General features: G+C 52.4%; 1 protein-coding gene across 2 annotated transcripts in view; it reads right to left on the bottom strand.

Moving 5' to 3' along the window:
- The window catches only part of LOC119956462 (cytochrome P450 2J2-like), a 35,440-nt gene extending 22,732 nt beyond the window's left edge, over positions 1-12,708 (bottom strand). For both annotated transcript variants that reach the window (XM_038783731.1, XM_038783730.1), the window contains exons 1-4: positions 12,345-12,708; positions 8,627-8,789; positions 4,528-4,680; positions 1,402-1,562 (exon numbers count right to left, since the gene is read on the bottom strand). In XM_038783731.1, the coding sequence (XP_038639659.1) occupies positions 1,402-1,562; positions 4,528-4,680; positions 8,627-8,789; positions 12,345-12,527 (660 nt within the window). In that variant the 5' untranslated portion in view covers positions 12,528-12,708. The remainder of the gene's footprint in view (positions 1-1,401; positions 1,563-4,527; positions 4,681-8,626; positions 8,790-12,344) is intronic.
- Between the last annotated feature and the right edge of the window lie 3,536 nt (positions 12,709-16,244).

The following is a 16,244-nucleotide window of genomic DNA, read 5'->3' as shown; positions in this document are numbered from 1 at the left end:
TTGCGTGAGAGAGAGAACGTGTGTGTGTGAGTGTGTTTGCATGCGAGAGAGCGTGTGTGTGTGAGTGTGTTTGCATGCGAGAGAGAGCGTGTGTGTGTGAGTATGTTTGCATGCGAGAGAGAACGTGTGTGTGTGTGTGTTTGCATGCAAGAGAGCGTGTGTGTGTGAGTATGTTTGCATGCGAGAGAGAACGTGTGTGTGTGAGTGTGTTTGCATGCGAGAGAGAGCGTGTGTGTGTGTTGCGTGAGAGAGTGTGTATGGGAGCGTGTGTGTGTTTGCGTGAGAGAGAGAGCGTGTGTGTGTGTGAGAGACAATGAGAAATCACGACCGGCGCCGGGGCAGAGAATCCATTTTCGTGCATTGAATCGGGACCAGCACCCAACTTGGGCATAATGTGTACACGGCAAACTCCCACAAACAGCAATCCAATAATGACCAGATAAGCTGTTTTTGTGATGTCGATTGAGGGATAAATATTGGTCAGGACATGAGGAATACTTCTCCTGCTCCTCTCCCACATAGTGCAGTGGGATTCTAAATCCACCCAAGCCGGCAAATAGAGCCCAGGTTTCATGTCACACCAGAAAACGGCACGTCCGGCAGTGTAGTGCCCCCTCATTGCTGCGCTGACGTATCGGCCTGGAATTTTAGCTCAAGCCCTTGGGCCTCCATTTTGAGGAAGCTGTTTTCTTATTCCGGGACAAAAGGACTTTGGGCGGGATTCTCCGTGGCCCAAAGGCGAAATAGGGATTGGCGATCGGGCGGAGAATGGATTCCGAAGCTGGTTCTGGGGAAGGTGCTGGTTTGATGCCGGTTTGCGATGCTCCACCCCCTCCAAACCGGGGTCATCAGGATGCGCGTCGCATGCAGTTGGAAGGCCGTTGGCGCACCATCGGCCGGGCCCCCCCCCCCGTGTGATGCTCCGCCCCCGATGGGCCGCGTTCCTGATGGCGCGGGCCACGTGTGGTCTCAGCGGTCGGGAACCCGGCGTGCCAGAGCGGACAGTGTCGAGCGCCGCCACACCCATCCTGGATCCGTGCCGCTGGTTGGGTGGCTTCTGCTAGGGCTAGGGGGGAGTGGTGGGGGTGGGCAGGGGGTGAGCCGTAGGGTCGGGGTTGGCGGGTTAGGGTTCGAGCACGGGCGGCGCATCATTTCCGGCGCGATCGGTGCATGCCGTCAGCCCAGCGCATGCGCGGCCCGGGATCCGGCCATTCTCCGGCTGTTTTCCGCGCGATCTGCAGGTGGTTCACGCGGCGCCGGTGCTAGCCCCTCACCGGAAGGAATGGGTGAGGGGTGCGTGTCGGTTTTCCTGTCAGCAACCACCCGCGGATTCTCCGTTGGCGCTGGCACGTAGCTTCAGGAATGGAGAATACCGCCCATTATACACGTTAATGTTTTTACCACGGCCCAGAATCCCGCTTGAAGCTTCAGGGCCTCATCGAACAACTCGACCAGTCGCTTGAATGCCTTGTCCTCGTAATGGAAACGCTTGCCTAAGATGATCGTGCAAATCACGTTGGAAACAGCACTGGTGATTAGAGCACTGGGGTCAAAAGGAGAATCTACGCAAGAAAGGAAAGCAGGACTCAGGAAAGTGCGACTTAGCCTTCAGTTCTCTGACTGAATGCAGGTACGGCCTATGCTCTGTAATCTCCTCCATGGGTAAGACCAAGCGGAAGGTTTGAATCTATCCCCAGCAGGAATGGGGATCGAAACCTCTGCTGTTGGCACCAATCTGATCCAACCCAACAAAGTCAACTGCTCCCCTCTCCCTCTCCCTCCCCACACCTCCTGCCGGACCTGCTGAGCACTTACAGCACTTCCTGATTTTATTTCTTTCATAGTTTGCCTGTTCTGCCCCTCTAGCCTTAGCGAAGGAGCAGGAGAAAGCTATTCGGCCACTCAGACCTTCGACCTGTACCTTAACTTCATCGATCTACCTTGTTTCTGTAACCCTCAAAACCCTTAACTTCCAATAAAGGTTCCTGATGGGTTCAGTTGGGTTTTAGTTCTTCCAGAATCTTTCTGAATTCTTCCACCCCTCCTGACTTTGAAACATGGAAGTATAACATGGAAGGGGCAGCACGGTAGAATTGTGGTTAGCACAATTGCTTCACTGCGCCAGGGTCTCAAGTTCGATTCCCGGCTTGGGTCACTGTCTGTGCGGAGTCTGCACGTTCTCCCCGTGTGTGCGTGGGTTTCCTCCGGGTGCTCCGGTTTCCTCCCACAGTCCAAAGATGTGCAGGTTAGGTGGATTGGCCATGGCCTTAGTGTCCAAAATTGCCCTTATTGTTGGGTGGGGTTACAGTGTTATGGGGATAGGGAGGTGTGGGCTTGGGTAGGGTGCTCTTTCCAAGAGCCGGTGCAGACTCGATGGGCCGAATGGCCTCCTTCTGCACTGTAAATTCTATGATGATTCTATGATGATTGTAAACTGTGAGGCGGAGGGTGTAGGACTATGAAAGGACACAGACAAGTTGTTGGAGTGGGCAGATAGGTGACAGATGGAGTTCAATGTGGAGAAGTGTGAGGTGTTGCATTTTGGTAGAAAGAACATGGAGAGACGATTTACATTCAGGGATCCAATTTTGAAGGGTGTGCAGGAGCATTGGGACCTCGGTGTTTGTGTGCATCAATCATTGAATGTGACAGGACAGGTGAAGAGAGCAGTTCATAAAACAAATAATATCCTGGACTTTATTAATAGGGTATACAGGGTACAAGAGCAAGGAGGTTGAGCTGAATTTATACAAGAAACTAGTTAGACCTCGGCTGGAATATTGTGGACAGTTCTGGGTGCCACACTACAGGAAGGATGTGAACACGTTGGAGAGAGAGCAGAAGAGGTTTACAAGAATATTTCAAGGTTGAGGACTGATCGGAGAGGTTGGGACTGTTGTCCTCGGAGAGAAGGTTAAGGGGAGATTTGATCGAGATGTTCAAAATCAGGAGGAGGCTGGACAGAGTAGATGCGGGGGTGGGGGTGGGGGGGTGGGGTAGGGGGCGACCGTTCCTGCTCGTAAAAGGATCTGGCACCGCTGGCGAAAGGGTAGAATTGTAAGCAAAATTAAAAGGGATGAGGACAATTAAAGGGGACTTTCACTGTCACAGGAATCACAGAATTGTTGCCGCTGGGGCTGGTTTAGCACCCTGGGCTAAATCGCTGGCTTTGAAAGCAGACCAAGGCAGGCCAGCAGCACGGTTCAATTCCCGTACCAGCGCCGGAATGTGGCGACCAGGGGCTTTTCACAGTAACTTCATCGAAGCCTACTCGTGACAATAAGCGATTTTCATTTCATTTCAGAACGGGAGGGCACAGATTTGAAGCAATTTGCAAAAAAAAGAATAAAACAAATGCGACATGCGAAAAATCTTTCACACGCAGCGAGTGGCTGGAATGCGCTGCCGGGGGAATGTGGTGGAGGCAGGTTCAATGGAGGCATTCAAGAGGGCGTTAGATGATTATTTGAATGGAAACAATGAGCAGGGAGGGGGGGGGGGGAGAAAGACAGGGGAACGGCACTAAGCCACTAGGCTGGTTTGAAGAACCAGTGCAGAGACGATGGGCCGAATGGCCTCCTTCTGCGCGCCAACAATTCTGTGATTTCTGTGACAGTGAAAGTCCCCTTTAATCGTCCTCGTCCCTTTTAATTTTGCTTACAGTTCTACCCTTTCACCAGTGGTGCCAGACCCATCTGAGATTGCAAGTAACCACACAAACAGGGTTAGAGGATCGGACAGAGTGCTGATTCAGTTTGACTGATAAAGGTAAAGTTGATCTCTTTGCCACTGTGCTCAGTGGAGATGGGGAGGGGGGTGGTCGTTTGGTCTCCAGTTTGCTCCTCTTCTTAGGGAACTGCAGTACTCGCAGCAGCCACCACTCGAACAATGGCGCCGCAGGGAGCACAGAGCTGCTGGCCAACTGGTAGACCCCAGATTGGGGCGGAGGTTTCCCCCTTGGCCCGAATTTATGCCCAGCCGAACAATCCTGCCATCCAAAGTAAACCCTGCCACCTCGGGCAATCAAGTAACGACGTGAAGGAATAGGAACTGGAAATATGCAACAAGCCAATCGGCAAATCTCCCTCCACGAACCAATGAAACTTGGTCTCCTTGGCTGTCTCTCAATCGCCTCAGGATTTGGTATTGGCTTCGACAGAAGTGGGGGGGGGGGGGGGGGGGGGGGGAGGCAACCGAATGAATCCTGACGATTGTGACCCTGAAGAGGCATCTCAAAATGATGAAGCATCTTCCAGAATGGCCTCCAACTACCAGAGGCCTGCAGCCCCGAAGATCTGGAGGTCTTCAATCACAAGCCAGAGACTCGTGGAACGGTTGGCAAGTGCAGGGGTACCGACACAAGGAGAAGCATCTGAAAGGGGAAGATGGGTTCGCACTTCAGGTGCGGCGTTAGAATCGTGAAAAGGACTGGCAGCTAGACATAGTCAACGGATCTCGCGCCAATCCCCAACCAGGCACCGATTGTTGCTGTGCAAAGGAGCTACAGAACAGTCTATGCGTTCCTACCTCCCGAAGCTCTGAAGGTTTCAGTCAAATATCGGGTCTCTTCCAGAATTTTCTCTTCAAAGGCCAATTGGCCTAAACCAAAGTTCCTCAAGACACTCATCGTGAACCTACGTTGCTGCTTCCAGGACCCGCCATAGGGGGCTCCTATAATGCCTGAGAGAAAGGGAGGAAAAGAATGGATTAAATCATGATAGCCAGTTTCTGCTATCTGCACTTGGAGGTGCAGGACCAGAATTATACAATGTAGTCCATAGAATTCCTACAATGCAGAAGCAGGCCATTCGGCCCGTCACTTCTGCATTGACCCTCTGAAAGGGCACTCCACCCATGTTCGCTCCACCGCCCTATTCCCATAACCTTGTAACCCCAGCGAACCTGCACACCTTTGGGCACTAAGGAGCAATTTAGCACCCCTAACCTGCACATATTTGGACTGTGGGAGGAAATAGAGCTCCCCGGAGGAAACCCACGGAGACACGGGGGTAAAAGTGCAGACAGACAGCCACCCAAGGCTGGAATTGAACCTGGGTCCCTGACGCTGTGAGGCAGCAGTGCTAACCAATGCACCGACATGCTGCCCCTTTCACTGTGCCTCCCTGCCGCCCTGATGCCACTGTGCCACCCTGCTGCCCCAATGCCACTGTGCCACCCTGCCACCCCGATGCCACTGTGCCACCCTGCTTCCCCGATGCCACTGTGCCACCCTGCTGCCCTGATGCCACTGTGCCACCCTACTGCCCTGATGCCACTGTGCCACCCTGCTGCCCCGATGCCACTGTGCCACCCTACTGCCCCGATGCCACTGTGCCACCCTACTGCCCTGATGCCACTGTGCCACCCTACTGCCCTGATGCCACTGTGCCACCCTGCCACCCCGATGCCACTGTGCCACCCTGCCGCCCTGATGCCACTGTGCCACCCTGCCACCCCGATGCCACCCTGTCACCCTGCCACCCCGATGCCACTGTGCCACCCTGCCGCCCCGATGCCACTGTGCCACCCTGCCACCCCGATGCCACTGTGCCACCCTGCCGCCCCGATGCCACCCTGCTGCCCCGATGCAACTGTGCCACCCTACTGTCCTGATGCCACTGTGCCACCCTACTGCCCTGATGCCACTGTGCCACCCTACTGCCCTGATGCCACTGTGCCACCCTACTGCCCCGATGCCACCCTACTGCCCCGATGTCACTGTGCCACCCTACTGCCCTGATGCCACTGTGCCACCCTACTGCCCTGATGCCACTGTGCCACCCCGATGCCACTGTGCCACCCTGCTGCCCCGATGCCACTGTGCCACCCTACTGCCCCGATGCCACCCTGCTGCTCCGATGCCACTGTGCCATCCCTACAGCAGCTGGTTTCCCCTCGACTAAAACACTTGAATAATTTGCTTAAATTCTGAGATCTCACATGGCAAGGCATTATAGTAGCGGCAAGCTGTGGTCCATAAGACTCAATTAACATTTTCTTCTCTAAGTTAGAAGGTTACAAGTCCTAGTCCCCACTCCAGAGACTCGAGCATAGTGGTGGTCCAGTGCCAGTACTGAACGAGTGCTGCACTGATGCAGGTGCCATCTTTCAGATGAGATCTTAAACCGAGGAATAATTGGCAATCTAGTTGTGCGAGTCCCCTTGGGGATGAGTGACCATAATATGATAGAATTCTTCACCAAGATGGAGAGTGACATAGTTGGTTCTGAGACTAGGGTCCTGAAACTAAATCAAAGAAATTACAATGGTATGAGGTGCGAGTTGGTTATAATGGATTGGGGGATATTACTTAAAGGGACAATGGTGGATAGGCAATGTCAAACATTGGGTGAACTGCAACAATTGTTCATTCCTCTCTGGCGCAAAAATAAAACTGGAAAGATGGCCAAACCATGGCTTGCAAGGGAAATTAGAGATAGTATTAGATCCAAGAAAGAGACATACAAATTGGGCAGCACGGTAGCATAGTGGTTAGCGCAATTGCTTCACAGCTCCAGGGTCCCAGGTTCGAATCCCGGCTTGGGTCACTGTCTGTGTGGAGTCTGCACATCCTCCCCGTGTGTGCGTGGGTTTCCTCCGGGTGCTCCGGTTTCCTCCCACAGTCCAAAGATGTGCAGGGTAGGTGGATTAGCCATGCTAAATTGCCCTTAGTGTCCAAAATTGCCCTTAGTGATGGGTGTGGTTACTGGGTTATGTAGGGTGGATGAATGGGCTTGGGTAGGGTGCTCTTTCCAGAGCCGGTGCAGACTCGATGGGCTGAATGACCTCCTTCTGCACTGTAAATTCTATGAGAAAAACAACAAACCTAAGGATTGGGAACAGCTTAGAGTTCAGCAAATGAGGACCAAGGGATTGGTTAAGAAGGGGAAAATAGAGTACGAGAGTAAGCTTGTGGGGAACATAAAAGGTTCGATAGGTACGTGAAGAGAAAAAGATTGGTGAAGATAAATGTAGGTCCCTTAGAGTCAGAAACAGGGGAATTCATCACGGGGAACAAAGAAACGGCTGAGCAATTAAATACATACCGGACAGAATTCTCTGGTTGTCAGGATTCACTTTTCCCGCCAGCAGTGAACGGCATACGGCCGAGAAATATGCAGCTGGAATACAGGAGAATCCCGCCCACTGCGGTACTGTCTTCACAAAGGTGGACACAAATGACATACCAGAGAAGTCGGGGAACGCGGAGTTTAGTGAGTGAGAGGAACTGAAGGAAATCAGTATTCATGGGAAAATAATGTTGGGGGAAACTGACAGGATTGTAGGCCGATAAATCCCTGGGGCCTGGTAATCGACAGCCCAGAGCACATGCGGAAGGGAATCTGAAATAATGGGTGCATTGGTGGCCACCTTCCAAGATTCTATAGACTTTGCAGCAGTTCCTACAGATTGGACACAAAGCTGGGTGGGAGGGTGAGCTGTGAGGAGGATGCAGAGATGCTTCAGTTTGATTTGAACAAGTTTAGTGAAAATGCTTGGCAGGTGCAGTATAATGTGGATAAACGTGGCAGCAAAAAACAGGAAGGCAGATTATTATCTGCTGTGCATTGACAGAGGGGCATGTGTAACACGACCTGGGTGCCCTTGACAACGAGTCACTGAAGGTAAGCATGCAGGTACAGCAGGCGGTAAAGAAGGCAAAGTACGTTGGCGGTAAAGTACGTTGGCCGACACAGCGAGAGGATTCGAGTACAGGAGCAAGGATGTCTGGCTGCAATTATACACGGGGAGGCGACGCCCAGGATATTGTGTGCAGTTTTTGTCTCCTTATCCGAGGAAAGATGTCCTTGCTCTCGAGGGAGTGCAGTGAAGATTTACCAGACTGATTCCTGTGACCGACGTATGAGAAGAGATTGAGTTGGGTAGGATTGTATTCACTGGAGTTCAGGAGACTGAGGGGCGGATCTCATAGAAACCTATAAAATTCGAAGAGGACTGGACAGGGTAGATGCAGGAAGGAAGTTTCTGATGGCAGGGCAGTCCAGAACCAGGAGTTACAATCCGAGGATTATGGGGTAGGCTAGTTCGGACAGAGACGAGGAGAGATTTCTTCAGCCAGAGAGTGGTGAGTCTGTGGATTTCGCTACCACAGAAAGCCGTTGAGGCCAAAACATTGCTTTCAAGAAGGGATTAGGTATAGCTCTTGGGGCTAAAGGGATCAAGGGATATTGGGGGAATGCAGGACCAGGTTACTAAGTTGGACGATCAGCCGTGGTCATAATGAATGGCAGAGCGGGCTCGAAGGGCCGAATGGCCTCCTCCTGCCCCTATTTTCTATGACCGCTCAGGTGGAGCCCCATTGCATTATTTTGAAGGACAGCGTAGGAAGTTCTCCACTTGGCCCTGGCCCATCCCTCAAACAACATAACTAAAAGAGATACTTTCTGGTTATTTATCACAATGCTGCTTGTCGGGGCTTGCTGAGTGCAGATTGGTGCCTTGTTGCCGACACTCCAGAGATTCCTGACTGGCTGCAAAGGGATTTGGTACCTCCTGGGGTTGTGCTCGGCGCTACATCAATGCAAGTCCCTTTTTGACGCACGAGGGAACCATAACTGATGCCAGCCCCTTCGCGAGAAAGAACAATATGCCAAGAACGCATTACCTTGACCTTTTGACAAGAGGTCAGTTAAGTGCATGTGGGGTCGACCTGCGAATTCTCTGCCTTGTTGGATCAGTGCCTCTCGGATGGTCTGAAACCCGTTCAGGATGATGACCGGCACCCACAGTATATGTGTCGTATAAATGTTCCCGTATTTCTTGGAGAGCTATTTAAGGAACAGTGAGAGAGAAGAAGATGGGTTCCATTGCCAATTGTACTGGGTGGGGAGGGGGGTACAGTTTCTTGGCCTTTCCCACCATAAGCGGTGGAGTTCGACATGGTGCCACTGATTGGATCCCAACTATGAGGCCTAGTTCATAGCCTGGGCCTTCTGTTGGGCGGCGGAGGATTGGGAATGGGGGGTGGGGGGAATGGGTCCAATCCGTAGAGAACGCAGCAGTGGGTTACTCCATTCCAGAGGACCCAGAGGATGGGAAAACGGGCTGGTTTTGTGGTGGAGGGGAGGGGGCGATAAGGGGATTTCTTGTGGGGGGGGAAATCAAAAGTGTGAGGAGGAAGAGATTGTTCAAATCGGCTGTCGTTCTCAGGAATATAGTCAAATGCCAAGGGGTAAGGGTTAATGTTTGAAGATAAGTTGTAATAGGCGGTGGGGAGGGGTGGGGGGGGGATGTATTGGTAAGGGGAATTGGATGGGTGGAAGGTCATTGGGAGTGGATGCCTCATCCAGGTGACCTCTATAGTCGGCACACTGGCACCTGAATCCAGGGGGTAAGTGTTGTTCCATGTGCGAGGACAGCCGTACTTCGTCAGTGCGTTTCTGTGACAGACTTTATTGAACCGCTCTTAAGATGTCTGTATCCAGAGGCAGCCTCGTGGCATAGTGGTGTGACTGTGGAAAGCTTCGTCAGACTGGCTACGTTTCAAAACCTGAAAAGGTTGGAAGGCATAATAATATAGTAATAATAATCGCTTATTGTCACAAGTAGGCTTCAATGAAGTTACTGTGAAAAGCACCTAGTCGCCACATTCCGGCGCCTGTTCGGGGAGGCCAGTACGGGAATTGAACCCAGCGCTGCTGGCCTTGTTCTGCATTACGAGCCAGCTGTTTAGCCCACTGTGCTAAACCAGCCCCCAGGTGCTACTTCCCAGTCCTCTCCTCAGTGGCTTAACCCGCAAGAATGTACCACCTGGAAAGTTTTCCTCACCGCGTGTTGGCAGGGAGGGGGTCGTTGGCATTAGCGTTCCTCCGTACAACTCTCCGAATGCCGGGCGGGCGATGAACGTTTGCCAAGATGGTGGGTTGGAATTTAAGTATGATAAAAGGGTGTGAACCCCTCTCCCCAGGATGGTACATTCCTGCTGTCTGCCCGGGATGACTAAAACACGGAGGCTACCAGCTTTGCGATGGGTGCTGAACCCGAGTGGATCAAGCACTGGATAAATGGAGTTCCTTCATGTTTTTCCGACAGCCGAAAAAAAAACCAAGCACGCAATGCATTCGAAGTTTCACGTCTGAATAGAAAATTCCGGAAACACTCAGCTGGTCAAGCAGCATCTGCAGAGAGGGAAACCAAATTAATGGTCAGGTCTTCGGCATTTCCTCCCAACATGCCTTCGGCAATCAACCACAAGTAACTATCTGGTCACTTGGTACAATCTCGGTACATCCTGAAGGCATTGGGCTGGAATTCTCCGACTGTTGCCATTCACGGTTTCCCAGCGGCTTGGGATGGCTTCAATGGGGAATCCTACTGACAAGTAGCGGGAGCAGAGAATCTCGCCGCTGGCGAACGGTGCACTGCCGTTGGGGGACTGGAGAATCTAGCCCAGGATCAGACGCGACTACAGTGTTTATGCTGCAATCGAGCCTCCTCCCTTCTTTCCTCACCCTCATCTATCATCGGGCTGGCGCAGTGGTTGGCACTGCTGCATCACGTGTATCTATGCCATTCAATTCAGCGGGCTCCACATTCTCCCCACCCTCTGGGTGAAGACGGTTCTCCTGAATTCCCAATAGTATTTCGTAGAATCATGGAATTTACAGTGCCGAAGGAGGCCATTCGGCCCATCGGGTCTGCACCGACCCTTGGAAAGAGCACCCCACTTATTTCATTTCATTTCATTAAGCCCACGCCTCCACCCTATCCCCATAACCCAGTAACCCCACCTAACTTTGTGGACACTGAGGGGCAATTTAGCACGGCCAATCCACCTAACCTGCACATCTTTGGGCTGTGGGAGGAAACCGGAGCACCCGGAGGAAACCCACGCAGACACGGGGAGAACGTGCAGACTCCGCACAGACAGTGGCCCAAGCCGGGAATCGAACCTGGGACCCTGGAGCTGTGACGCAACTGTGCTGACCACTGTGCTACCATGCTTGGGGATTATCTTTTCTTGATGGCCCCTAGTTCTGCTCTTCCCCAGAAGAGGAAGCAGTGTCCAGGATTTTCCAGGATCGGGGTGGGGGGGGGGGGGGGGGGTCGCGTGGGGTGATGCGGTGCGTCAGCCACAACTCCATTAACGTTTGGTGGGACTGGAATGCTCCAGCAGTAAGGGGGGGGGGGGTTTACACAACTCGGCCAGTCTTCATTTCAAGTGAAACAAGGCACAGCCTATCTATCCTTTGCTGATGTTAATACTCACACCATTCTGGTATCACCCTTGTACGTCTTCTCTGTACCCGCTCCAGTGCCTGTAAAGCAGGCTTATCCAACATGTGGGCCGAGGACCGAATGTGGCCCTCGACCCCTCTCTATGGAGGTGGGGGGGGGGGGAGGGGCAGTGGTTTCCATTGGTCCAGTAATCTAGGCAGCCAGGGGCTTTGGGGTCCCGGGTTCCAATCGCACCGTGGTAATTTTTTAAACAGTCTAAATGATGACTGTGAAACCATTGTCATTTGTCATTAAAAAAGAAACATTTAGTGAAGGAAACCTGCCAATACTCTCCTGGTCTGGCCTACATGTGACCCCAGAATCACGGCAAAGAGAGTACCTATTAAAATGCCCTCTGAAATGGCCGAGCAAGCCTCTCAGTTCAAGGGAGGTTAGGGATAAGCGATAAATGCCGGCTGGCCCATACCCCACGAAGGAATGTTTTGAGAAAATCAAGAACCCATAGAATCTCTACAGTGCAGAAGGAGGCCATTCGGTCCATTGGCTCTGCACCGACCCTCCGAAAGAGCATGCTATCTAAGCCCACACCCCCTAGGCCCTATACCCGTAACCCACCTAATCTGCATATTTTTGGACTGTGAGAGGAAACCGGAGCACCCGGAGGAAACCCGCAGACACGGGGCGATCGTGCAAACTTCACACAGGCAGTCACCCAAGGTCGGAATCGGACTCGGGTCCCTGGCGCTGCGAGGCAGCAGCGCCAACCACCAAAGCCCTTCCATGCAGCCCCTGGAGCCAGTTTTCTACATGCCCCTCCAACAGGAGAGTTTCCGGTTCCAACAGGGGAAAATCTTCAGGGTGCTGCTCCGCCAATCCCGGCCCGTATCGTTTCCCGTGTTTGGGAGCCTGGTGGCGAGACTATCAGCTCCAGGTGTGGGGAGAGAGAGAGACAACCTGAGATTGGAGGAGCGGCTAACACCAGCGACGGTGAGGAGGGGGGGGGCTGCGGAGAAGGGTCAGGACCCCGGGAGCTGAGACCCAGGGAGCCAAGGAGCAGGGATGCTGGGGATTTAATAGAAGGAATAACACAAAATATCAATAAAAGACAACCCCCCCCCCCCCACCTCCCGGCAGCACACCATTACCTCAGTCACGATGACCTGGGGAGGACTTCGGCTAGGATTAAAGATATTTCCAAGGAGCGACCAAGGAGAGGGCCCTGGGGGGAGCTCACTGGTCCTTCTTCCTTGGATGACCATAGTTACCAGTAAGAAGACCAACAGGAATATCAGGAGTGTCTGCAGGTCGAGCCACCGGAATGGAAGCATCTTCGACAAAAAGCTAAGCGCTTCCCTTTCCAAACCTTTCGCAATCTCCCCGACAGCTTTTTATTAACTGGTGGCCGAGCAAATAGTTAGGAATTAACCAGCCCCACCCGAGAGTGGGTGTTCTCTTTCCCCCGCGGGCCCGGGTTGTGGTAATCAGGCCGGGTTAGAATCTATTTCCCAACTCCAGTTGTTTACTGTTTGCACAGCGAGGAGAGGCGGACCGTCCTGGAGATTTGCTGCTGAGATGGGTTCTGGTTGGTTAATCTGACGTCGCTTGGCAACCACTCCTGGCAGAGTTCCCAGAGCTGCAGATTCTTTCCAAGTTTGAAAAGAAGGTCCTTCGACAGGCTTTGTAGGCCTCTCATGAACAGGTATCGGATGGGCCCAATGCCTGTGTTGACACCCAGACAAGGCCTCAAAGACAACGAGGAGCTTTTCTTGCAAACTGTAAGTCTCCCTTACACAGTGACCAGTCTGTGCACAGCAGCCTCTCACTCGAATTTCATGGAAGCCCTACAGTGCAGAAGGAGGCCATTCAGCCCATCCAGTCTGCACCGTACCTTTGGATGAGCACTCTACCCTTGCCCATTCCCCCCCCCCCATCCCCTTCACCCCATAACCTAACCTTGAAATCCCTAGTAACTAAGGGGCAATCTATCATGGCCAATCCACCGAACACGCACATCTTTGGACTGGGAGGAAACCGGAGCACCCGGAGGAATCCAGCGCAGACACGGGAAGAATGTACAAACTCCACACTGATAGTCACCCGAGGCCGGAATTGAACCCGGGACCCTGGAGCTGCGAGGCAGCAGTGCTAACCACTGTGCCAACCTGCCGCCCACTAACACGATCTGTTTTTAATTTGAGGGGTTGCTTTGTGATGACCCTGACCAGGATCACAGAGAATCACTATTAGATCTCCCTAGCGTGTACCTTGTTGAGCACGAATTCCCATGGTAACGGGTGGAGGCCTACCCAGCGGGGAGCCTGCTACCAAGCCCTTTAAATGTCGCCTGAGGACCAGACCTGGCAGTCCCGGACTGGGACAGTTGTGTTGTGAGCCATGGGTGTGGCTATACATTTGAGTTTAGAATATCTCTGGTTAAACCTTCATCGTTCAGTGTCCCGAATTACTACAGGCTAGGATTTCAGGGGCAACACCCCTACTTCGTTTACCACAGAAAATGTAACCTCTTGCGCCTCAGGCAATTGAAAGTCCATGGGCAGGGTCATTGCTGCTGCATTGTACCCTAAACTACTGCAACTTCTCTTCCCCTTTTCCTTCCTCGACAGGAAGTGATGTTTGGACCACTTTCACCACTGCTTCCTGTGGCCCTTTGTTTTTGCTCTTTAACCTTCCGTGGGATGGTTCGGCGTCGCTGACAAAGGCCAGCATTTAATTGTTGCCCATCCCCAATTGTCCCCGAAACTGACTCCCTGCTGTGGGGGCCGGGAGTCACGTGTAGGCCAGACCGGGTAAGGACAGCAGATTTCTCGGCAGCATCTGTGGAGAGAAAGTTATAGAATTTACAGTGCAGAAGGAGGCCATTCGGCCCATCGAGTCTGCACCGGCTCTGGGAAAGCGCACCCTACCCAAGCCCACACCCCCGCCCTATCCCCGTAACCCAGTAACCCACCCACCACTGAGGGCAATTTTGGACACTAAGGGCAATTTAGCACGGCCAATCCACCCAACCTGCACATCTTTGGACTGTGGGAGGAAACCGGAGCACCCGGAGGAAACCCACGCACACACGGGAGAGAACGTGCAGACTCCGCACAGACAGTGACCCAAGCCGGGAATCGAACCGGGGACCCTGGAGCACAATTGTGCTAACCACTATGCTACCGTGCTGCCCTAAAGAGAAACAGAGCTAGCATCGAGAGTCCGTACAGCTCCTCCTCAGAGCAGGTGACCAAACAAACTCAGGGTGGGATGGGCGATCGTGAGCGGTGGGGGGCGGTTGGGGGGGGGTTCAGCTCTGAGTATTTTCCAGAATGTTCTGCTTTTTTATTTCAGATTTCCATTATCCGCTCTATTTTGCTTTTATTTAAGGACAGCTATCCCTCTCTCTAGGCATCTCTGGGTGGACCAGATGTGTTTTTCGTTTATAATCGATGATAGTTTCATGGTCATCATGACTGAGTCTAGCTTTTTAAAATGTTAAATGAATTAGTGGGATGTCGGCATTACTGGCTGGGCCAGCATTTATTGCCCATCCCTAATCACCCATGAATTGAGTGGTTTGCTCGGCCGCTTCAGAGGGCATCTTTTTTTTAAAATTTAGAGTCCCCAATTGTCTTATTTTCCCAATTAAGGGGCAGTTTAGCGTGGCCAATCCTCCAAATCTGCACATCTTTGGGTTGTGGGGGTGAAACCCACACAGACACGGGGAGAATGTGCAAACTCCACACGGACAGTGACCCAGGGCCGGGATTCGAACCCGGGTCCTCAGCGCCTCAGTCCCAGTGCTAACCACTGCACCACATGCCGCCCTTCAGGGGGCATCTTTAAGTGTCAATCACATTACTGTGGGTCTGGAGTCACGTGTAGTCCAGACCGGGTAAGGACGGCAGATTTTCCTCCCGAAAGGGCATTAGTGAATCAGATGGGTTTTCACTGCAATCGACAATGGTCATCGTTAGACTTTCAACGGCAGATTTTTTTAATTGAATTTAAATTTCACCATGTATCATGGTGGGATTCGAACCCAGGTCCTCAGAGCGTTACCTGGATCTCTGGATTGCTAGGCCAGTGACAGTACCACTATGCCAGCATCACACCAGTCAATTCATTAATTGAGTTTGAATTCCATTGGCTGCCTTGGCAGGATATGCACCTTATGAGCCCCACAGTTGGGCCTCGTGATTATTGCTCCAGTGACTTTCTCATGACGTGCCTCTCTCCCATAACCTGGTAGCACAAGTGGCTAGCACTGTTGCTTCACAGCGCCAGGGTCCCAGGTTCGATTCCCCGCTGGGTCACGGTCTGTGTGGAGTCTGCACGTTCTCCCCGTGTGTGTGTGGGTTTCCTCCGGGTGCTCCGGTTTCCTCCCACAGTCCAAAGACGTGCAGGTTAGGTGGATTGGCCATGCTAAATTGCCCCTTAGTGTCCAAAAAGGTTAGGAGGGGTTATTGGATTACGGGGATAGGGTGGAAGTGAGGGCTTAAGTGGGTCGGTGCAGACTCGATGGGCCGAATGGCTTCCTTCTGCTCTGTATGTTCTATAACCTGCCGTCATCTTCCCTTGGAGACCTTTAAATCTCCAGCAAGCCCACAAAGCAGACCAGGAAAACATCCCGCCGTTGATGAATTTACAGCCACAGCTCATGGGTTCGATGGGCCGAAGGATCTGCTTCCGTGCCCTTATGTCCCAGAACGACCTTGGAAAGAGTCCAGAGGAGGTTCACAAGAATGATCCCTGGAATGAAGAGCTTGTCATATGAGGAACAGTTGAGGACTCTGGGTCGGTACTCGTTGGAGTTGAGAAGGATGAGGAGGGAGAAAAGAATAAAATATGTTGACGGAGTTCGATGAAGAAGGAAAGGAAAAACCTTGTGTGGTAATGCTAGCCGCATCTAATGGGCCGAATGGCCAGCTGTTACGGTGTAACTCATTTGCAAGGCTTCGGCATCTGCAATATGATTTTTGCATCCACTCACGATCACGATTAAGTAGCCCGCAAATCATAATTTAGCTTTGGTAGGTGTTGCA

Source organism: Scyliorhinus canicula, chromosome 23, assembly GCF_902713615.1.
Source record: "Scyliorhinus canicula chromosome 23, sScyCan1.1, whole genome shotgun sequence".
Classification (NCBI taxonomy): Eukaryota; Metazoa; Chordata; class Chondrichthyes; order Carcharhiniformes; family Scyliorhinidae; genus Scyliorhinus; species Scyliorhinus canicula.
The sequence above is the reverse complement of the archived record's forward strand: the minus strand, read 5'-3'. Positions and strand labels throughout refer to the sequence as shown.